The sequence below is a fragment of the Geotrypetes seraphini genome, chromosome 17, assembly GCF_902459505.1.
Source record: "Geotrypetes seraphini chromosome 17, aGeoSer1.1, whole genome shotgun sequence".
Taxonomy (NCBI): domain Eukaryota; kingdom Metazoa; phylum Chordata; class Amphibia; order Gymnophiona; family Dermophiidae; genus Geotrypetes; species Geotrypetes seraphini.
The window spans coordinates 9700517-9723770 of record NC_047100.1 but is presented as its reverse complement, the minus strand read 5'-3'; the positions used below and the strand labels follow the sequence as shown (position 1 = coordinate 9723770).

The 23254-nt window shown below is 45.3% G+C and overlaps 1 protein-coding gene across 1 annotated transcript in view; it reads left to right on the top strand.

The window, feature by feature from the left end:
- The window catches only part of NUP210 (nucleoporin 210), a 199431-nt gene that overhangs the window by 157611 nt on the left and 18566 nt on the right, over positions 1 to 23254 (top strand). Inside the window, exons 31-33 of the mRNA XM_033925716.1 lie at positions 9625 to 9800; positions 12205 to 12425; positions 14959 to 15095. Of these exons, the coding sequence (XP_033781607.1) occupies positions 9625 to 9800; positions 12205 to 12425; positions 14959 to 15095 (534 nt within the window). The remainder of the gene's footprint in view (positions 1 to 9624; positions 9801 to 12204; positions 12426 to 14958; positions 15096 to 23254) is intronic.

Here is a 23254-nt window from a genome sequence, read left to right as displayed (position 1 = left end):
TTAATTAGATAAAATATTTTGACTATACAAAACTAATCATGAGATGCACTATTCTCCAAAGTAAGAGAGTCTCATTCTGCTATCTGCAGTGCAGTTTTCAGCATTTTGTTCTACTCTTAATTGGCTGCTTCAGACTTAAATATAATAAATTTAAGTTAGCATTTTATCTTACGGAATCTGAGATCATTAGGATGAAATGCAAGCTCTCACAGTATATTGCATAGCACTGTATACCCTTGAAAGGAGTAAAGAACATGACTGTTTTAATATGTGGTTAAGTTAGTTTACATGTGTAAATTATTAATACAGGTCCCATCCATAAAATAGCACTTGTAGTAAATAATGTGCATTAAAGCAGTGTTCTTCAACCTTTTTACACCCGTGGACCAGCAGAAATAAAAGAATTATTTTGTGGACCGGCAAACTATTAAGATTGAAATTAAAAAAAAAAACATTTCCGCCCCGTCTCTGCGAGCTCGGTCCCTGCAAACCATCTGATCCCATCTGCACATGCCACAGTTATGATTTTATATTGAACGTATTTTATTAAAGTATAAAAAGAAACAATATTCTGAACAATTGTGATTTTATAAATACAAATATACAGAGCACGGACCAACAAAACCCCTGCCTCCCCTCCCCTTCACATATATCCCCTCTACTATCAAGAAAACTGAACAAGCCAAGTTATTATAGAATGCTACACAGAAATATCATGCTAACAGAATACTGCAGTCCCCAGTTATGTCTCTAGCAGGATATATATTTCAAATCTGATATATTCTAATGACAAAAGAGAAATAAAATTATTTTTTTCTACCTTTTGTTGTCTCTGGTTTCTGCTTTCATCTTCTTTTCACTCTTTTCCTTCCAGCGTCTGCCCTGTCTCTTCAATCCAGCATCTGCCCGTTCCATCCACTGTCCGCCCTCTCCCCCTTCCATATGTATCTAACTTTTTTCTATGCCCCTCTCCCCTGTCCATCCAGCCTGTGCCTCATCTCTCCTTTACATCATTCATTCCAGCTTCACTGCTTTCTTCATTTTTATCTCTCCTACACCAGATCTAGCATCTTTATCCCTCTCTCATTTCTCTGCTGACCCCCTTTCCAGCATCAATCTCTCTCTACTTTCTCATTCTTTTCTCTCCCTTTCCCTCATCTGATCTCTCCATTCCACCCTGACACCCTTCCCCTCCTGTAATCTCCCTGCCAGCTGTTTCCTTCTCCCTTCCCTCCTCCCCCTATCCAACATTAACTCTCTTCCCATCCCTTTCTCTCCTCCCCTCCCAGCAGCATCTCTCCTTCTACCTCCCTCCAGATCCAGTAGCAGCTCTCCCTTTATCCAGCAGCATCCCAGCCTCCTACAGTGGCTTCCTCCCCTTCTAACAGTTCTCAGTACTTGGCTTCAGCAGTGATTTACTTAGGCAGCCTTGGGTTCGTTGCCGCCTCTGAGGAAAGGGGAAGTTGCCGGTGAATCACTGCCCTGGCAAGTAGGAGAGCTGCTGGGAGGGGAGACAGCCACTGTTGAAGGCTCCCCAGAATCTTGCTCACACACGCTGACCATCTCCCTTGTACCTGCAGCTCTCTCCCTTCCACTTGCACCTTCCCCACGGCCCTCTTCAGCAACTCGGCAGAGGTGGTGATCAAGACAATCTGCCGACATTGGGACCTTCACTCTCTGAGTCCCGCCTATTTTGTTTCAACTTCCTGTTTCCAAACAGGCGAGACTCACAGAGGTAAAGCCCCGACGTTGGCAGCCTGTCTTGATCGCCCGAGGCTGGGAGGAACAGCAGTCAGGAGGAACCGCAGTTGGCAGGAAATTTAACTGCTGACTCGATCTCGCCGGCCCTGCGCGGACTGGCAGAAATTTTCTGCGGACCGGCACCGGTTCGTGGGCTGGCGGTTGAAGAACAGTGCATTAAAGCATGTTAGTGTAGCACATAATTTTCAAAAGTAGGAGTGAAAGCCCATTTTATATAGTACATAGAGATTGGAATTGAGATGTCTGTGTCAGGATGTCCTAATTCTGGTGCTACTCATATTTGAAAAATCTCTGCTGTTGGAATTGGTAGAGAAGAAGAGATGCTGGACACTAGTGCTGCCCGATTCAGGAAAAAAAGTTTTGATTCAATTCAGCCTTTTGAATCGATTTTTCGATTCGATTCCATTTTCCTGCTCAAGTGGGTGTTTTGTCAAACATCCTGATGGGTTTATTTTATAGCCTCTTCACTCCCCTTTGCCCTCTTCTACCCACACTGGCGCTGTGACATAAACAAAGTAAACAAACAAAAAAGACTTTTCCTGTCTCTGTTAAATCCTGGCTCACATTCGTGGTCTAACACCTCCTCTGGCAGGATACACATTTCAAATCTGACATATTGTAATCACAGAATAAAAAATAAAATTATTTTTTCTACCTTTTGCTGTCTGGTTATTATTCAGATCATTTTGGTCCCAGGCTCAGATTGTCTTCTGATAACTCGCTTGCCAGGGTCTCCTGCCCATTTGTCGTTTTCTTCTTTCTCATCCATCCATCTGCCATCTCTGTCCTCCCCTTCCATTTCCCTTCCCTCCCCCGGAGGTCTGGCATCTTTTCTTTTTTTCGTCTCCATCCCCAGATCCACCTTTTCTCAACTACCCTTTCATCCTTCATCTCTCCCTCCTTCCCCACCACCCCAAGGTCCTCCATCTCTCCCTTTCTCTTCCCAACTACCCTCCTATCCAGTATCTCTATCCCCCTCCACACCATCCCCTGTGTCCAACTTCTCTCCTTTTCTGTTCCTTCCCTCCTTAAATCCCATTGTCTACCATCTCTCTCCCTCTCCTCTGTTTTTAGACCCATTATTTCTTCCCCCCAAAGTCCGGCATATGCACGTCTCTTTGAACCCCCCCCCCTTCCCTCCCTCCGTGTATTTCTACACCAGGGCCCCCCTCCCCCAAAGGCCTGTACCACCACCCCTGAAGGCCTGCACCCCCCCCCCCGAAGGCCTGTCCAATTCCTCCGGGAAGGCCTGTGTGTTCCCTCCTGACCTGAGCATCTATTTACCTAATTCCAGTAGCGGAGCAGCCTGCAGAGAGGATTGCCGGTACTTTAGCGATCTTTTCAGGCTGCAGTAGACCTCTGGACCGGCTTTCCTCTGCCACGGTCCCACCCCTTCTCTGACATCAGAGGCAGGATTGCGGCAGAGGAAACAACAGCTCCAGAGGCCTATGGCAGCCTGCAAAGATCACTAAAGTACCGGTGATCCTCTCTGCAGGTTGCTCCGCTGCTGGAATTAGGTAAAAGGATGCACTGAAGGCCAGGGGGGAAACCAGACACCAGCACTTCCCAAATGACCCTCGCCCTCTAAAGCAGGAGCATCAGCGGCCGGCCTGCAAGAGGCAGCGCTTCCACTCCTGCTTTAGGGGCGAGGGGGAAGGGTCAATCACTGAATCGGGAGGCTGGTTTTTGTTTTGTTTTTAAATCGATTTGAATCATGAATCAGGCAGCACTACTGGACACTTGGAAGGTAGAGAACAAAAGGGGAGATGTGTAAGAAAGGGATGATGATGGACATTGGGGGAGGGGACATGGCTGAAGGCTTTCCTAGGCCAACAGGTACCCTTGGGCCAAGATATAAATGATAGCATTTCCCTGAATTCTATATGTGGCATCCAAAATTGATCACCCAAATTACCTGCGCATCTTAACTGAGTAAAGAGCAGCTCATGCAACATCTCCATGGGTTTTCACAAACAGAAAATGGACCTCCCCAAGAGTTGAGATTAAGGGTCCAACTCACCTACTGAGGAAAACTTCAAAGACGGCTGTACCCTCCCAGGTACCTGACTGCTGGTTACGGGGAGAGTGTGGCGCAGTGGTTAAAGCTACAGCTTCAGCACCCTGAGGTAGTGGGTTCAAACCCACGCTGTTCCTTGTAACCCTGGGCAAGTTACTTAACCCCTCCATTGCCCCAGGTACATTAGACAGATTGTGAGCCCACTGGGACAAACAGGGGAAATGCTTGAGGACCTGAATAAATTTATGTAAACCATTCTGAACTCTCTTGGGAGAACAGTATAGAGAATTAAATAAATAAAATAGAAACCAACTTCTCTCTTCCCATATTGTGGACTTTGATATTGGTTACTAATGTGAAATTATTTCATAATTTGTTTTACTTGTTTCTTATTTCAATTGTTTATTTCTAGTTAAATTGTTTAACAAAGTAAAAGTATAAATAAATAAAATAAAATAAATAAAGACTTACGCTGCTTATAGTCAAAAATCTTAAGGCTTTTTCCTCCAGATCTTCCTTGGGTCTTCTCCTGTTTGTCTGCCTGTGATTAGGCATAACCATGCTAGGTAAAGAGAGGGAAATCCCCTTACTGCTTCCTCAGCAACCTGAGCTTCGTGGACACTTGGAATGCGCTACCGGAGGAAGTGATCAGGCAGTGTACGGTACAGGGATTCAAACAGGGATTGGACGGATTCCTGAGGGATAGGGGGATCGTGGGATACTGAGAGAGGTGCTGGGATGTAACACAGGTATAGAAAGCAAACCAGGTAATAAGTATAGAAATCCAACCAGGTCGTGCATGTGCAAGACCAGAGGGATAAGACTTCGATGGGAAGATAAGACTCAATGGGAAACCAAGGTGGCAAGGGGGCCCCTTCTGGTGACTCAAACAGGCCGTGACCTGTTCGGGGCCGCCGCGGGAGCGGACTGCTGGGCAAGATGGACCTGTGGTCTGACCCAGCGGAGGCACTGCTTATGTTCTTATGATTTACTTAGCATTCCTTCAGTGTTGGAGCATCTCTTCAGGCCTTTTATATTTCCCTCCAAAATTCAGGAAGATACATCTGCCCATAGGCAAGCCGTTATATCATTTAGGCCCAGTTCACAACAGGAACAGCAACTTTAGAAACTTTTTCTAAAACAAATAGAGGAAGCCCCCCTCGTGTAGGTGATTGAATGCCAAGTCCAAATCATAAAAAAAGGTTTTAAAGAGTAAAAAAAAAAAAAAAAAAAATCTTGTTGCAGGGCCTGGGCCTTCCAGTTGAGCAAGTCCTAACCTCCCCCCCACTAGTTCATGACCTAGTACCAATGGAGTGCCAATGGAGTAATGAATCTTAATCCTTGTCGGCCAAACTCTGAGCTCAATTATAGTTCCAAAAACCAATATTTATTCTCAGTTGCCAGTTCAATGGTTTGGCTTTCCACCAGCCGGGTAAACCTTGTTTCATATATCCATATTTAAAGCTCAGTTCATAGGTGAAAAAAAAAAATCCTTTCAAACAATGCTCATGTCCATTTAGTCTTTTGTCAGAATAACTGCTTTTCACATATGGTTTAGCTGCTTTTATTCAATACGGTTTTGGCAGCACTTTATTTGTGGATTTCAGGCCTAAGCTCTATAACTCCCTTCTCAATATCTTTAAAGAAACTAATGTAATACTTTGTGGGGCTCTATCTCAGGAAGCCCTTCACCTGACTTCCTGGAAATGCACTTTCCCCACCACTGGCCTGTCTCTAAGCCTGGTCAGTGTGGAGAGAACCATTCCACCCTCATTGATAAGATGGTCCTTTATCCTGCCCTAGTTCCCAATAAAAGTGCTTCTGAAATGTTCAAGCTTAACAGCATTAAGCCTTTGCAATAGCCGAGCTTTGTCAGCCCTGGCTAACACATTCATACAGTTCCAAAGCTTCACAGTGTTTCTCTTCAAGCCCACCCATACATGTTTCCAGGACCACCTTTTAAGTATAAGACACTTAATTTATTTAGCAAAGGGGTTTACTCACTCATATAATCTTCATTCATACTTTGCTCCTCTTCAGACGTCCACTCCATGTCCCATTCATGAACATTCATAGCAGGAACACTCCTATCTCCATAAAGCTTTCCCCCCCATCAAGTAACTCTTCCCCTCCCCCTAATTGTGGGGACAAACTTTTCTCTGGGGCAGCTTATGAATATATGTTCTCCACTGGCCTTTCTTTCCAAGTTAGCCTGTGCTTGGAAGTTTTACCTCTGCTGGCTCTGTTCCCAAAACTGAAGCAGAACATTTGCGAGGCAAGGGTACAGGAGCCAGTGCTTCTTCTGAGCATTCTAGCATTTCTCTGTAGCCTTTCTCTCTTGGGATTCTGAGCTGCCTCCTAATGCTCCCAGCTGGGTTTAATTTAACCCAGCAGGGTTCCTCTCCTGCTTTGTCTCCCTTGGCAATGTAAGGCTGTGTACTGAGCAGTCCGTTTCTCTCAGACCAACCCCTTTGTTTAACCCTTCTTGTGTCAGCTCCTACTGTCTGTGGGTGAAAGTGGGTTTGTTCAGACTGTTCGCAAAAGGAATGATAGGGAAATCTGACAGGTTGTTTAGGCCTTGTGGTCTCCCTTATCTGCTGCATTTCTGGACTGCCACTAGCATTTTTAACTGGCTTCCAGGATCTATTCCTTTCCTTAGGCATTGTGGCAGTTTTAACCTTTGTTGGGTCCGGGGCAGGATCTGCGCTAGCAACAGGGTCTCATAGCACTAGCAACAGTATATAATCAAACAATTGTCACATAGGCATAAAATGGGGCAAAATACTTTGGTAAAGTAGGCCCAAAGAGCTATGGATGTGCATTTGCAGTTGACCTAAAGTTGTGGTTATATTGTTCCAATGACATTGAGAGGATCCAGTTCTTCTACATGCCCCATTGTAATTTTTCTTCATAAGAGCTTTGCATCTTTCATAGTATTCTTAACAAGCAAATAGTCCATAAAGAGAATTTTTGTTAAAAAAAATAAATAAATAAATAAACATAGTAACATAGTAGATGACGGCAGATAAAGACCCGAATGGTCCATCTAGTCTGCCCAACCTGATTCAATTTAAAATTTTTTTTTTTTTCTTCTTCTTAGCTATTTCTGGGCGAGAATCCAAAGCTTTACCCGGTACTATGATGGCATTTTGGCTGTTTGGATACATATGTGTATATTTGGCTACGCTTGTATTGCATTTTGAGAAGATTGATTTTTTTTTTTCTTCTTCTGACCTTCCAGCTCATATTTTCTGACCCTTCCTTTCATCCTATGAGTGGTTTTTTTGGAATCTGACTCAAGAGTATTCTTGTGGGGGACTGTTGCAGTGGCATTAGCTTATAAATGGCATGACACACACTAGTCTCAGTTGGGATATAAATGTTGTACAACAATAAATGGGGACCAGTGCTTATCATGCCATTTATAACCTAATGCAAGAATTCCCATAGGAATTTTGAGACTGACTCACAGTGGAGATATGTGTTTGTCTAATTTGACAGGAGGTCTATCATTAGACACACTCCACAAAGGTTCTCCATGATCAATGGAGCTTTTAAATTAGTTATTAGAGGTCACTTACTGTTCTCATTTTGTTATTCACTGCTGCCATGAATTTCCGTGCTTCTTGGTTACTGATTGTTGCTGAAATATTTTTTTTCTCGACTGTTCCCATTGCAGTGGAGTATTTGCTTTTCTCAGCAAATATAAATTAAACTTAGTTACTTGATTTCTTGTTGACTTATTTACATTGTGCCTGGACTCCCTCAGCTTTGGGCAAGTAATAAATATTAGTAAATAAATAAGTTGTCTAAGAAATAAAGATGGATATTAGTAATTGAAGCCAGAAGCATGAAATGACCAGTGAAGCCTAACATCTCCTCCTCTTTTAAATTAAAGAAATAAAGAAGGAAGGAAGTTAAGCAGTGGTACGAGAGTTTAGTAGTTCACTTACAGAAAAATGTGTTGTTAACCCTTTCCTTTATTTCTGTGATTTTCAAATGATCCTCCAGGTGGTAGGAATTATCAGTTTTCGTCGCAATTGAAAATTGTTCTTAAACTTTACATTCCACAGGAACGTGCAGCCCGGATGGGGATTACTGCGTCGCATTCTTGCCTGAAATGCAATCAGGCTCACGCATCTTTGAGTCACATGTTTTGGGCCTGCCCCGCAATCCAACAGTTTTGGAGACATCTTGGCCTATATACCACATCGCTTTGGGGAAGGCGATGGCTTCCGCAACCGAGGGCGTTATTTGGATTTTATAATATAGCCTCACCCAAACCCAGGGGAATGTCAGCATTTATCTCCAGGGCCCTTTTGATGGGAAAAAAAAGCCATCCTCACCAACTGGCTCTCCCGTGATCCCCCGTCATATGCACAATGGAGATCCCTCATGATAGTGCACGCAACACTGGAGAGACGCATGGTGGGAGACTTGACTCTTGGCCCGGGTCGCAAATTTTGTCAGGTGTGGGAGCACTTCTGGCAGGACCTCACACCGCGTGCTCGCAGTAGACTTTTGAATCTTTAAGATTTTATTCCCACTCTCAGCTGTTGGACTGGCCATGGATTCTTGGGGAGGGGAGGGGGGGATGGGAGGGGAACTGATTAAATTGTTGAAAATGTTATTTCCTGAATGGTACTACTGTTTGTATTTGCTTCTTACTGCTGGAATAATAAAAAATCATTTAAACATATCAGTTTTCGTCTGCTACCTCTCTGCTTGTATTGGGCACTTCAGTTTGCTCATTTAAGTCAATTGATTAATTGTAGACGGCTTAACATTTCCTGCAGTTTCAGAAATGACTATTATATATTTTTAATGTTCATATTCAGGGTTCATCATAGCAAAAAATAAAAAAGAGGACTGCAGCACTCGGTCAGACTGTCGCAGCAGGAAAAATTCCAACATCGCCTCCCTCTTCCAAACATTCCGAGAATGAGTCGATGTTGGAATAATTCTGCTGTGATGGTCTGACCGAGCGCTGCAGTGCTGTGTTCTTTTGAGAAAGCGTGTAAGTGAAACAGGGTCGCTGTTGGGAATCGGCCTTTTTTCTTATCGTTATGGATAGCAGCTGGGATTTCATTTTGTGAAACTAAGGGCTGGCTCCTTTTACAAAGGAGCGCTAGCATTTTTAATGCACCGCACCGGATTATCGCACGGTATAGCGTGCGCTAGCCAAAAAAACTACCGCCTGCTCAAGAGGAGGCGGTAGCGGCTAGCCCGTGCGGAATTGTAGCGCGCGCTATTCCGCGCATTAAGGCCCTACCGCGCCTTCGTAAAAGGAGCCCTAAGTACTTTTTTCTGGGAAACTTCAGCTGATTTGTGGAACAATTTTCCTTTGAATCTCTGTCAGGAGGGTATTTCTACTACATTTTTGAAAGTTATTTGACGAATATTTAGTGGTTTTTGTTTGGGTTTTTTTTTGCTGAGACTGTGATAGGCTCACATGCGTTAGGGCTTTAACGGATGGAATAGCGCAGGCTACAATGCTGCGCGTGCTAGGCGTTGAGCTAGTGTTAGTTCCAGCCGCATAGCGCGGGGTTAGCGCACGCTAATCTGTGTGCGCTAAAAACGCTAGCGGACCTTAGTAAAAGGAGCCCTGTATGTGTTAATGGTTGAGCAATTTTTTTTCAGAGTTCTCTCTTCTCCACTAATTTTTAAGCTTTTAATGTGTGCAGATACTCTGTGATAGTGGTTCCAATATATTGATTTGGTTGCGACTTTTGACATATTATAATATAGCGTGTTCTATTGTGAATTGCTATTAAAATAATAAGCCACTGTAACACACAGAGAATGAGGTGTCGAACTAAGGGTGTTTTTTTTGTTTCATCATGCAGGTGGCTCCTGTTTCTTACTTGAGAATTTCAGCAGCTCCCATTCTACATGCTCAAAATAAAGACGCTTTATCGGCTTTCCCTCTAGGGGTGACTTTAACTTTTGTAGTTCATTTTCATGACAACACGGGGGATACTTTTCATTCCCAAAATTCTGTTCTCAGCTTTGCAACCAACAGGTAAATTCATTTATGAAAATTTTGCTTATAAATAAAAACTTTATTTTCGGTCATTAAGAAATGCATGGCTATGTGCATGTAGACAAACTGACCCCAAATGACTTTTTTTTTGTTCCCATTTAAACCACTTTTATGGCTATTGAAGCTGCTGTGCGATACCAGGTAGAAAATAGGAAATTGGTTTATAATGTGGTTCCTCTACCTTTTCCTTGTCAGAGCTAAGGTACTGGGCTAAGCTAGGAATTGTTTTTGTAGGGTGAGTACCAGCTAGTTCCAAATTATTGATCTTAAAACATTTTAGAAGATGTTTTCTGTGCTCTATTTCTGTGTCTGTGTATGCCAGTAGGGTAGAGGTTCTCAGACTTCTCCTTGGTTCAAATCCAGACATTCAGGGATACCCTCAATGAATATGCATAAAAATAAATTTGCATACCCTGCCTTCATTGTTTGCAAAACTATGTGATGCATATTCATTGAAGGTACAGTGGTACCTTTGGTTTATGAGCATAATCCGTTCCAGGATCATGCTCATAATCCAAAACGCCCGTTTATCAAAGCAAAGTTCCCCATAGGCCTTAATGCAAACTCAGAAGATTCGTTCCACAACCAAAGTTTGCAATGGGTGGCCCAGAGGTGAGTACCTGCCTGCGGGTGCTGCAGCGCTTCCAAAGTGGTGGCTTCCTTCCTTCGGGGTCCCCGTGCGGCTGCCCTCCCGCTTTGGCCGATGCTTCTGCCGTCCGTCAGTGCCTCCCGGCTCCTGATTCAAGTTGGCCGCCATCCTGAACGAGCATGCGCGCGGCCTCACCTCTCCTCAGTCAGCTGCTGCCCCGACAACGCACTCACCACGTGCTTTTGCGTGACTATTATTGTGTCACACATTCCAAGTGAAGAAGGATTACAGATAGGCAGCTTTTATGCAGCTTATTTTATACCTTAGCAACCATGGACCTCTGAGGAAGGAGTGTTTTCTGAAACACGGACCGTGTTAGATCCTTTGGTTTGTTATAAGGTGGTATTTTTAACTGCATAAATATTTGGTATAATAAGCATTGCCTGCATCTCATACATAGTTGCCTGCAGTTTGTTTTTTGTTTTTGCTTTGGCTGGCGGTACTGCAGTTTTCGTTGGATTTTGCTTTTGTGTGGTCCTCGAGGGCTGCAATCCAGTTGGGTTTTCAGGATTTCCCCAATGAATATGCATGAGGTCTATTAGCATAAAATGAAAGCAGTGCAAGCAAATAGATTTCATGCATATTCTTTGTGGAAATCCTGAAAACCCGACTGGATTCCGGCCCTCAAGGACCGGCATTTGACACCCCTGCTATATCCAATCATTATACTTATTTATATCATTAACATCTATAAATATACATACATTTAGTTGTCTTTTAAATGTATCAGCATTAAAACATTATTCCTTCCTTGTATATTATTTTTAAATAAATATATCCTGCTTAATCCTATCATGTATGAACTATGAAGTAGTGAGCTATATTCACCATATTATTACCCCCACCACCCAGGGATTAGTCCAATATTAATTAAAGTATTCTGAGAAAAGTAAGCTCTTCATTCCTTTCTTGAACTTTTTGGTGTCTTTTTGTAGTTAAGACTATAATATAGAGTAGAGATGATTGTATTACCCAGGGTCAAGTTAGGTTTTTGTTTGAATATAGGATAAGTATGATCTGTAAAATTTGTTTGGTATTAGTTTTGTTTATCTTTTTTGTTATATGACAAAATTCAGTAAAAAAAAATTTTTTTAAAGATTATTTTTTGAAAATCCTGTGAAGTTTCCAAAGGGAAAAATATGCACATATAAAGTTACTGTTTTTAATATACAGTTTTCGAACTGAATTAGTTTTGCTATTTTTCTTTTTGCCTAGTGGCAAGCGCAGCAGCCTGAAAACCTGGGGAACTGGGTTCAATTCCCACTGCAGCTCCTTGTGACTGGCAAGTTGCTTTAAACTCCATTGTCCCAGGTACAAAATAATCCCCCCCCCCTCTTTTTTATAAAACTGTAGCGTGGTTTTTGGCGCCAGCCATGGCAGTAATAGCTCTAATCCTCATAGAATTCCTATGAACATTTTTAGCTGTTACCGCCACGGCCCATGCTAAAAACCGTGCTATGGTTTTGTAAAAGGGGGTTAAGTACCTGTATATAATGTGTAAACCGTTTTGATTATAAGCATAGAAAGGCAGTAAGTATATCAAGTCCCATTCCTTTTCCTTTTTGTCAAAGCGTCAAAACCAGTAGGTACCTCCCAAGTAGCCAGCTGGGAAACTGAAGTCATATATAAGCTGAATTCTCTCTATAAAAACAAAATGGATCTAAATCTTTCCCCCCACCTCCACAAACACATCTTTCTAGAAGGAATAAAATGTTTTGTCTTTTCTGCCCACAGGGATGACTTTGTACAGATTGGGAAAGGAGCCACAAACTACACTTTTGTTATCCGTACTGTGAACACAGGACTAACGTTGCTTGGGGTCTGGGATATAGAACATTCGGGGATTTCAGACTATGTCCCCATTCCCGTTGAGCATGCCATTCATCCAGAGTTAAAGGAACACGTTGTAGTTGGGGATGTTGTTTGCTTCAGTTCTACTATGGTAAACCGAGAAGGTAAGAAGAATCCCTTGGAAGGTTATTACAACTGAATTCCTGGGTAAAAATAATTTTCTAGGTTAAGTGCCTCAAAGTCATCATTGTACATTTCATGAGGGGAACTTTCTCTTTTGAGTCACAAACAATGGACGGTAAATGGAATATGCGCACATCACCTCTGCAGATATCAGTGATTTAGTAAGGGGGGGGTGAGGAGGGCGTTCCGCCCCGGGTGTCATGTTGGTGGGGGGTGGGCGCCAGCTCCCCTCCACCCCTCCATCCCCCACCTCTTCCCAATCCTCTACGCACACGCCCCCCTTCACGACCCTGTTGGCTCTCCCGCTGACATCACTTGAGGGTGCCGCGCATAGGAAGTAACATCAGAAGGAGAGCTTACAGGATCACGAGGAGTGCATTGTTGACCTCCGTGAGCAACAACTTCAACTAGAGGTACGGGGAAAGGGAAGGGGGTGTGCACGGCAGGCGGGTGGGGGGGCATGTGGCAGGTGGGATCGGGGAAGGAGCGAGGAGGTGGAGATGAGGGTGGGGAAGGGGCACAACCACCACCACCCCTGGCGCCTCTCACCCGGCTACGCCACTTACAGATATGATGGGAACACACTAAAATAGCCTCTTTCAAAGTAGGAGCCAAGTTCATGACAACTGAATGTTTGTAGGAATACATATTTCATATATGTATACTGTTGTTCATTCCTTGTTTACAAATTGACAACGTTGTTGCAATTCTCCTTTATTAAGGTGCAGGGTTACCTTCGCGGTCGGCGGTTCACGGTCCCGGTCATTCGAGGTATTTTCTGACCGTGAACCGCCCACAAGGAGTGGGCAGCGGGAGAGGCAGGAGAGAGCAGCCGGAGCGCCGTGAGTGCAGGAAATCACTCGTGGTATTCTCCGACCGCCTCTTCCTGCACTAAGTCGGGCCTTATCCAATCAGGAGCTGCCCAACTTAGTGCAGGAAGAGGCGGTCGGAGCATACCGCGAGTGATTTCCTGCACTCGCAGCGCTCCGGCTGCTGCCCTCTTCAGGCTCTCCCATGAAAAACCGTATTCACGGTTTTTCGCGATTCGCAGGGGTTCCTGGGACAGAACCCCCATGAATCTCGGGGGAGCACTGTATTTAATTGTCTCAAAAAACTAATGCCTAGGTGCCCAAGCTCCTAGCAGAGACTAAGCTGGGAGTGTGTGGTGCAGTCGTTAGACATACAGCCTCGGCTCCCTGAGGTTGTGGGTTCAAATCCCGCACTGCTCCTTGTGACCCTAAGCAAGTCACTCAATCCACATTGCTCCAGGTACATTAGGTAGAGTGGGAGCCCGCCAGGACAGTTTGGGAAAAATGCTTGAGGACCTGAATAATTTGTAAACCGCGTAGAATTGTAGGATATGCGGAATATAAATGATTAAAAATCTAAATCTAAGCTATAATATAGTGAAACTTGAGGAATGGTCTGAAATGTAGCAGCTAAGATTTTTTGCTAAGAAATGTAAGGGCTGCAAAACCCTGAGGGAACAGTACAGTGAAGAACTTTTGTGCATGAAAGCAGAGCAGGATTTGGGTGTGATGGTGATCTTTAAGGTGGCCAAACAGGTTGAAAAGACGATGGTGAAAGCTAGAAGGATGCTTGGGTGCATAGGGAGAGGAAAAAGGAGGTATTGACTCTGGTGAGATCTCATTTAGAATATTTGTGTACAATTCTGGAGACTTCACCTACAAAAATATATAAACAGGATGGAGACAGTTCAGAGGAAGGTTACTAAAATGTTGGTCACAAACTACACTTTAAGATGTCATAAGGTGTATGTGGATAGACTTAAAGATCTCACTATGTATCTTTGGAGGAAATCAGAAGAGGGGAGATATGGTAACAATGCTTAAATACCTACATGGCATAAATATTCATGAGGTGAGTCTCTTTCAAGTTAAGAGGTGATAGACTCAAGAGTAATCTAAGGAAATAATTTTTTTTTTTTTTTTCAGAAAGGGTGGTAGATGCATGGAATAGTATCCTGGTAGAGGTGGTGGAGACCAGACTGCCTGAATTCAGAGGGGGAATATGACTTGATATACTGCTTTTTCTATATGTTTGCACAATGAAAGTGGTTTACATAGGGCAGGGGTAGGCAATTCCGGTCCTCAAGAGCCGGAGCCAGGTCAGGTTTTCAGGATCTCCACCATAAATATGCATGAGATATATTTATATTTGCATCTCAAGGAGGCAGTGCATGCAAATCCATCTCATACATATTCATGGTGGATATCCTGAAAACCTGACCTGGCTCCGGCTCACGAGGACCGGAATTGCCTACCCCTGACCTAGGGCAATGAAGTGTTGTGATTTGCCCAGAGTCGCAAAGAGCTGCAGTGGGACTCAAACTCAGAATCAAACTCACATGGGAGAGGAGGATGCTACGGATGGGCAGACTGGATGGGACATTTGGCCTTTATCTGCCGTCATGTTTGTATGATTTTGATACAGCCCCTTTTGAGTGCAGCAAAACCAAAACAAAACATGTAACCCAATTTTTTTCCCCTCCAGGCTTATTGGGAACATGGAGTTCTTCATCAAATCACATTCTTCAGGTGCATCCAAAGACTGGTGCGTCTGTTGCAAGGGATTCAGGGGTTGTCACTGTTTACTATGAAGTTCCTGGGCAACTTAAAACATTTCGGGAGGTAAGACGCTAACTTTCAGTAGAGCTATTAAATATAACATAGGAAGAGATGGGCCTGGATTCTATAAATGGTGCCTACATTGTAGGTTCCGCTCGGCGCAGTTGTCAATCAAACGCTAGGTGTCATTTATAGAATCGCTAGGCATCCTAGACATAAGCACTGCTCCATTAGGCCAGCTTTTCACTTGCCTAATTGGGTGGCGCCTATATCGGATGCCTAACAGCGCCTAACTCAGTCACTCCTACTTTTTAAAATAGGCGTCCTTAGGCCTCCTCTTAGGTATCACTAGGTGTCCTAAGAGTTTGGTGCTGAACTCTTAACTTATTTTGATTGGCTGAAAACTGCCACGGTCAATTACTGTGCCAGTTGATCCAATTTAAAAAATTAGGCTGAGATCCCAAAGTTAGGTGTTACTTGGCGGCCGCAATTAGGGCGCCTAATGGCACTTTAAATTTTTTTTTTTAAAATTTTTCTCCTTAGCTATTTCTGGGCAAGAATCCAAAGCTCTGCCCGATACTGTTCTTAGGTTCCAACTACTGAAGTCTCCGTCAAAGCTCACCTCAGTCTATCTACACCCTCCCAGCCATTGAAGCCCTCCCCAGCCCATCCTTCCCCAAATGGCCATATAGATACAGACCGATGCAAGTCTGCCCAGTACTGGCCTTAGCTCTTCAATATTTACTATTATTTTCTGATTCTAGATCCTCTGTGTTCATCCCACGCTTCTTTGAACTCAGTCACAGTTTTACTCTCCACCACCTCTCTCGGGAGCGCATTCCAGGCATCCACCACCCTCTCCGTAAAGTAGAATTTCCTAACATTGCCCCTGAATCTACCACCCCTCAACCTCAAATTATGTCCTCTGGTTTTACCATTTTCCTTTCTCTGGAAAAGATTTTGTTCTACGTTAATACCCTTCAAGTATTTGAACGTCTGAATCGTATCTCCCCTGTCTCTCCTTTCCTCTAGGGCACAGGTGTCAAAGTCGGTCCTCGAGGGCCAGAATCTAGTCAGGTTTTCAGGATTTTCCCCAATGAATCTGCATGAGATCTATTTGCATGCACTGCTTTCAATGCATATTCATTGGGGAAATCCAGAAAACCCGACTGGATTCCGGCCCTCGAGGAGGGACTTTGACACCCCTGCTCTAGGGTATACATATTCACTTAATATAGATGTCCTTTTGTTAAGGTGCGGTAACTGATTTAGCACATGCTAAAGATTAACGTGCACTAAATGCTAAGATGCCCATAGGATATAATGGACACCTTAGCATTTGGAACGCACTAATCATTAGTGCACGCTAAATCGGTTAGTGCACCTTAATAAAAGGGCCCCATAGGCATCCTTTATAGAATATGACCTTTGACTCACTGTAGCTATATTTCTTCTTAAGGTAATGTTGTTCTTCCCTCAGAAAACTTTAGACAGCTATTGAAGTATTGTGAAACTTCTTGGTACAAATTAAATTCTTCTGACTTTTCTCATACTAGGTCTCTCTTATAAGCAGGTTGAGAGGAAACAAGGGAATGCGTTCAGAAGAATTGTTAAGCACATCTTTATCAGAGTTTGCACATCCAGTTGTAAAGAAAGCACTTGGGTCTAGTAGCACGTTTGGATTTGCGGTTGTGTGGTAGAGCTAATTCCATTTCCTAGGCCCTTGTTCCATTTGCTGAGCACTTTTTGATTGGGTCAATGTGTTTCTCGTTGAAATGTTAACTTCCACATTAAATTTCATAAAGCGTGTGCAGAGATCTTTCTTAAAGTGTTTGCACCATATATATATATATATATGTTGCTTGGTGATAGTTGCTGAATGGAAAAGGTCTTGTATTTCTTGTGTCATTGACTATTTCCCTGCTCGCTGTATCATCAGATATTATACACGATTTTACAAACCATGCATAACCATGCGCGTTATATGCATGAGCGCGTTGTACAAATTTTTTTTTACATAGTTTACCCCCCCCCCCCGACGTCCAATTCATCACCCCGAAGGACCGCTCGCACCCCCACCCCGAAGGACCGCTCACACCCCCACAGCCTCTCCCCCTCCCCCTCCCGCATTGAAAAGCTGCCTACCGTTGTTTCCGGATGCCAGTGAGCCCAGCTGCTTCCCCTGCCGGCGGTCCTGCCCCTTCTCTGAGCCCTGCGCTGTGCTGCTTCCTCTTCCGGCGGTCCCGCCCTTTCTCTGACATCAGGGCGGCGAACGGAGAGTCGGGGCAGCGAGAGGAGAGTCGGGGCGGCATGCGCGGTATAGGCGGGTGCGCGCTATAGTAAAATTTTTTTACATAAATTTCTGTTCCCTGCGCACTATACCCGTGTGCGCGTTTTACACGGGTGCGCGGTATATGGGTGAAAATACGGTACTATTAAGCCGATTTTCAAAGCAAAACTGTGCATTCCCTGGCAGGCAGTAAATACACATTTGCTCGTTTGTATATTTTTCAAAAATTATACATATTATATTGGGCCATTTAAATCATTACCCCCCTCCTTTTTTTTTTTTTTTTTAACAAGCCACGCTAGGGGCTGTCACTGTGGTAACTGCATAGTGATTTAAAGAGCTTCGGTCCTTTTGCCTTGTGGCTTTGTAAAAAAACAAAAGAAAGGGTGGGGAGGGTGGGTAATGAGCCAGGTTATAGCGGGACAAGGGCAATCCTAAAAAGTATTGCCTGATCTTCATAAGAAGCTGTGCATTTAAATTTGTATCCTTATTTTCAAAAAAAATTATATCAAACTAAACTCTAGTAGAAATATTATGCTACCAATTTGTATCCCATCTAACTAAGAGGTATAGGAGGAAAAAGCTTCCTATATATACCTCTTAGAGGGGATACAGATTGATAGTATAATATTTCTACTAGAGTTTAGTTTGATATAATGTTTTTATATTATTACTGCAATTGCTCTATTGGATTCGTTTTTGTTATCCTTATTTCCAGCCCTTCTTTGGAGCATAAAGAGGCTGTCTTACCAAATGGAGGTAAATTTTGCAGGTACTGTGGCTTAACACAGGATTTTACTGCATGATATCTGCAAATTTAGGGGCTGTTTTACCAAACAGCAGTAAAAATTGGCCTTACCATACACTTTTTAGGGTCACTCTGGCACGCTAAGGCCATTTTTTTACTGGTGCGGTGAAATGTCTGAAATTCCTATTTTTGGTATTAATGGCCACATGCTAATTTTGTCATTATCTCATGGTGCATAACGGCATCTAAAGCCTAAGTGGGCCTTTCTATGATCGGAGAGTGACTTAGGCACCCGCTAAGCGTGATTCTGAAATGTAGGCATCTAAGTGTAATTGACATGGGGATGGCGCCATTTATAGAATCAGCCCCTCTAGGTTTAGATAGATCAGAGCCCAGTTGCACGCTCCGAGATAGACATTCCAAAAAAGAAGAAAACCAACATAGGGCTTTTATCAAAATCTTTATTCAGAACCAGTGGCATAGTAAGGGGGGGTGATCTGCCCCAGATGCAGTCTTGCTGAGGGCGCGGTGTCACACATAGTTAGGGAGGGGGCAGTCTGCTCCAGATGCAGTCTTGCTGAGGGCCCCCAAAGAGCATAACGGGCCGACAAGTAGTGACATGCTCCAATCTGGCATGGTCCCCCTGGAACTAGGAGAGCCTCTCAGAATTTTTATCCCTAGGCAACAGTCTAGTATTGATCTTTCAAAGGTCTTTCAAAGAATACCATTTAGTCAGAATGGCCTTAATGAAGAAATATAAACTTTATTTGGCCACTGGCCTCAAAATTATAGTCCCACACAGGTTTCAACGTGAGCATGAAAATATAACCAAAAGAAAAGGTTCTTCAAAACAAACTTTAACTCTAATGCCAGCTCTGGATTTTAGTAGGCAAATTGTATACAGTCCTCTTCACCATAGTCTAAGGTTAGACATACTTTATGCAAGGAAAAGAATACAATCATATAGTTTAAATGCTGAAATAAGCAGCTCCCTATTCCTGAGCTATAGGATGGGAGTTTATGGCAGTGATTATAGACCAGCACTACTGTGCTGCTGGCACAGGTAACCATGAGGATGAGACAGAACAATTTACATTTCTGGGCAGCAAGTTCTTTAGCAAGGCACACAGACAGCTTTGTAACATTTAGGCAGGAATTAGCAAATACTGGTTCTCAAAGATGAACTCAATCCAAAACTGGGGATGGTTTTTAACAGAAAATATAGCAGTTTTACACTCAGAAATTTTTAATACGTTTCTGAGAAGCATGCAGGCTAAATGCAATTAACAGGCTGCTATAGTAATAGCTAACAGCTGGTGTTCTCACATGGAGTTCTGTGAACAGTGAGGCAGAGTAACCAACAGGCTGAGATTCCTGCCCAGCGTTTGGCTCAATTTAATCACTGTTTTATACAGTGAAGGATACTGTCCCCTTGCTTAAAGCAAAGAGAAAAAATGTAGAAAACTTTAAAATCCAAAACTACCCTTTCTGGTAGCCCACACAGTCTGTTTACCAGAGGAAAAAAAACCAACCATGGAAAACATCCAATAGACTCACATTTGTTTCATGCTACTTCCATTTGCTCTGGCCAAATCTCAGCTGCAGCACTGTTGTCCTCCACTATCATAGCCTAACCCGGCTCTGAGAATAAGAATCCTGAAAAAAGGTTTCCTTCAGCTGGCTCCTCTCATTTCCCAGTCAGGGCTGCCTGCCTGGTCTGGGGTAAGCTCAGTCTTGTTCTGAGCTTCCTGTCTCTCCTCCTGTCCTCTCTGATGAGCCTCGCTTTAAGCTGAGGAAAAAAAACCCACACGCCCTTGGCTTCAGTGGGGGGAAGGGCTTTCCTTCCTCAGCCTGGGACATTTTTCTGCGGGAAAACTGTTTTTCTGCTTTTTGCCTTACAGAACCTGGGCAAAAGTAGGGCAGAGATTTCTTACTTTGCTTTGGCAGTGCCTCACGTAAGGCAAACCTTTCTTGTTCTGTCTCAGTCTCATCCTCACTATTCATAGGGTAGTCAGCTAAATTCATGTCCTGGGCTCTGACCTGGTCTGCCCTTCTGCACCGGGGTTTATATGATTTCCTATACTTCTCTGTGATAAACCTTGGGATTGCTGTAGATTTGTCACATTGACATCCCTCCTCCTCTCTGCCCCCCACTCCTATCCTTGCTGCACACTCCTTTGCTTCCCCGGCACAAGGCTGCTGCCTGTGTTAGCATCGGCACTGTCTCTGATGTCACTTCTGGGACCCACACCTAGGAAGTGATGTCAAAGGGCAAGCCAACACCGACGTGCTTGCGCTGGAGAAGTTAAAAAGGTATGGGGGAATGAGAAGGTGGGTCCTGTCCCCGTGAGTTATGTCCCTGTCCCATTTCTGTAAGCTCTGCCTTAACCGCACAAGCCTCGAACACTTATGATTTTAAAGTGTTTGAGGCTTATGCAGATGAGGACACAGCTTGCAGGAATGGGGCAGGGACTGGAAAAGAACTTGCAGGGATGGGATGGGAAAATGAGTTCCCACGGAGTTGGGGAAAAATTTGTCCCTGTGTCATTCTCTAGTTCAGAGCTCTGCAACTTGGTTCATTGGAGCTGGTGACTTTTAGTGAAAATTAATGAGCCCACTCAGGCTACAGTTTCAGAGAGCTTTAGGCATATGTGTCCTTAGGCTGAAGAGAGGTTGTGCAGTTCTTAAGGTAGAGTAGTTGAAGGTAATTCTTTTCATAAAGATGGCTCATAAATCCCAATAAATAAATAGTTTCAAGTTTGTTCATACTGCACTTGATAATACTATTGATCGGAGGAACAGCTCAGCAGTTTATAGTAAAACAATAGAAAGAAAAGGGAAGCGGGTAATCTAGAAGTTAGCGGTAGATTTTGAATTCATAGAAAAATATACACTTAAGAGCACTTAATACACCTTAAAATGAGGTACTCAGGTATCCTGTGACAAGTGCAAAATGTATTTGCAATAACTGCAATCTAAAATATATATATATGTTATTGAGGGGGGTGTCTGGGGGCACAGAGTGGGCAGTTAGCTAATCAGTTGGTACAGCTACATTATCATGTGATAACTGGTTAGCACATGAACCCTTACTGCCTGCAAAATGGATGATGGTAAGCAGACATGCACTATTTTTTATTTTTTTTAACGACTGCATGCTAATGGCAACATTAACGCATGAGCTTGAATACAAAAAAATAGAAAAAGGCCATTTTCATGGCTGCAGTAAAAATTGCCTTAATGCACAGGAAAAACTTGTGCAAGGATGTGCTAAGGTCACTTTTTGTTGCATACTAATAAAAGGGCCCCTAAGTTGTCTAGTCTCCAGATCGCATGCTGGATGAGTAAAACCCAAGGCAGTTTTAAATCAGGCCAGTACCGTATTTTCACGTAGATAACGCGCAACCGTGTAAAACGCGCACACGGGTATAGCGCGCGGGAAACCGACATATATGTAAAAAAAATTTTGTATACTGCGCACACCCGTATACCGCGCATGCTGCCTGACTCTCCCGTCGCCGCCCAACTCTCCTCTGGCCACCCCTACTCTCCTTTCGCCCGCCCCGACTCTCCTCTCCCCCTTGAAGTCCTGACCCCACCCTGAAAGCCTGATGCCCCCCCGACGTCCGATTAACCCCCCCCCGCAGGACCGCTCACACCCCCACCTCAAAGGACCGCTCGCCCGCACCCGCACCCCCACCCTGAAGGATCGCTCACACCCCCAAAGCTTCCCGACCCCCCCCCCCCATCATGTAGAAGCTCCTACCGGTGTCCTGCTGCTTCCTCTTGGCGGTCCCGCCCTTTCTCAGACGTCAAGCCCTCTTGCCCCGCTGAGTCTCCGACACGATCGGGGCAAGAGGGAGCTCAAACCCTCTTGCCCCCCCGACTCATCGACATGATCGGGGCAAAAGGGAGCCCAAGCCCTCTTGCCCCAGCCAACCGCGGCACCCCCGACACCATGTGCCCAAGGCCCCACCCCCAGGAGGGACCTAAGGCTCCCGGGCCTATTCTGATTGGCCCAGGTGCCTTAGGCCCCACCAGTAGGCGGAGCTTTGGGACAGATGGGCCAATCCGGCCTCATTCCATCGTTGGCTGCCTGCCGGACAGGCGGGTTTGGCTCCCGTCTGTCCGGCCAACTACACAAAGGTACAGGGAAGGGGGGTGGGGGTCGGCCACAGGGGTCGCAGGTCGGCTGGGGGGGCGGTCGGAGGTTCTTGGGGGGAGGGTGGTTTGCGTCGAGGGCAGGAGGGCCTGGGATCCCTCCTGCCCATAATGTAGTGCGGGGTGGAGGTAGGGGGTCGCCGTGGCCAGGAGGGTTTGGGCTCCCTCCTGGCCCGAACAACTAGCGGGGGGGGGGGGTCGCCAGGGCCAGGAGGACTTGGGCTCCCTCCTGGCCCGAACAACTAGCGAGGGGGGGGGGGGGTTGCCAGAGCCAGGAGGGCTTGGGCTCCCTCCTGGCCTGATATTGTCGGGGAGTTGGGGAGTCGGCGGGGCAAGAGGGCTTGGGCTCCCTTTTGCCCCGATCGTGTCGGGGAGTCAAGAGGGTTTGAGCTCCCTCTTGCCCCGATTGTGTCGGGGGTGTCACGGTTGGCTGGGGCAAGAGGGCTTGAGCTCCCTCTTGCCCCGATCGTGTCGGGGGTGCCGCGGTTGGCTGGGGCAAGAGGGCTTGGGCTCCCTTTTGCCCCGATCGTGTCGGGGAGTCGGGGGGCAAGAGGGCTTGAGCTCCCTCTTGCCCCGATCGTGTCGGGGGTGCCGCGGTTGGCTGGGGCAAGAGGGCTTGAGCTCCCTCTTGCCCCGATCGTCTCGGGGAGTCGGGGGGGCAAGAGGGCTTGAGCTCCCTCTTGCCCCGATCGTGTCGGGGGTGCCGCGGTTGGCTGGGGCAAGAGGGCTTGAGCTCCCTCTTGCCCCGATCGTGTCGGGGGTGCCGCGGTTGGCTGGGGCAAGAGGGCTTGGGCTCCCTTTTGCCCCAATTGTGTCGGGGAGTCGGGGGGACAAGAGGGCTTGAGCTCCCTCTTGCCCCGATCGTGTCGGGGGTGCCGCGGTTGGCTGGGGCAAGAGGGCTTGAGCTCCCTCTTGCCCCGATCGTCTCGGGGAGTCAGGGGGGCAAGAGGGCTTGAGCTCCCTCTTGCCCCGATCATGTCGGGGGTGCCGCGGTTGGCTGGGGCAAGAGGGCTTTGGCTCCCT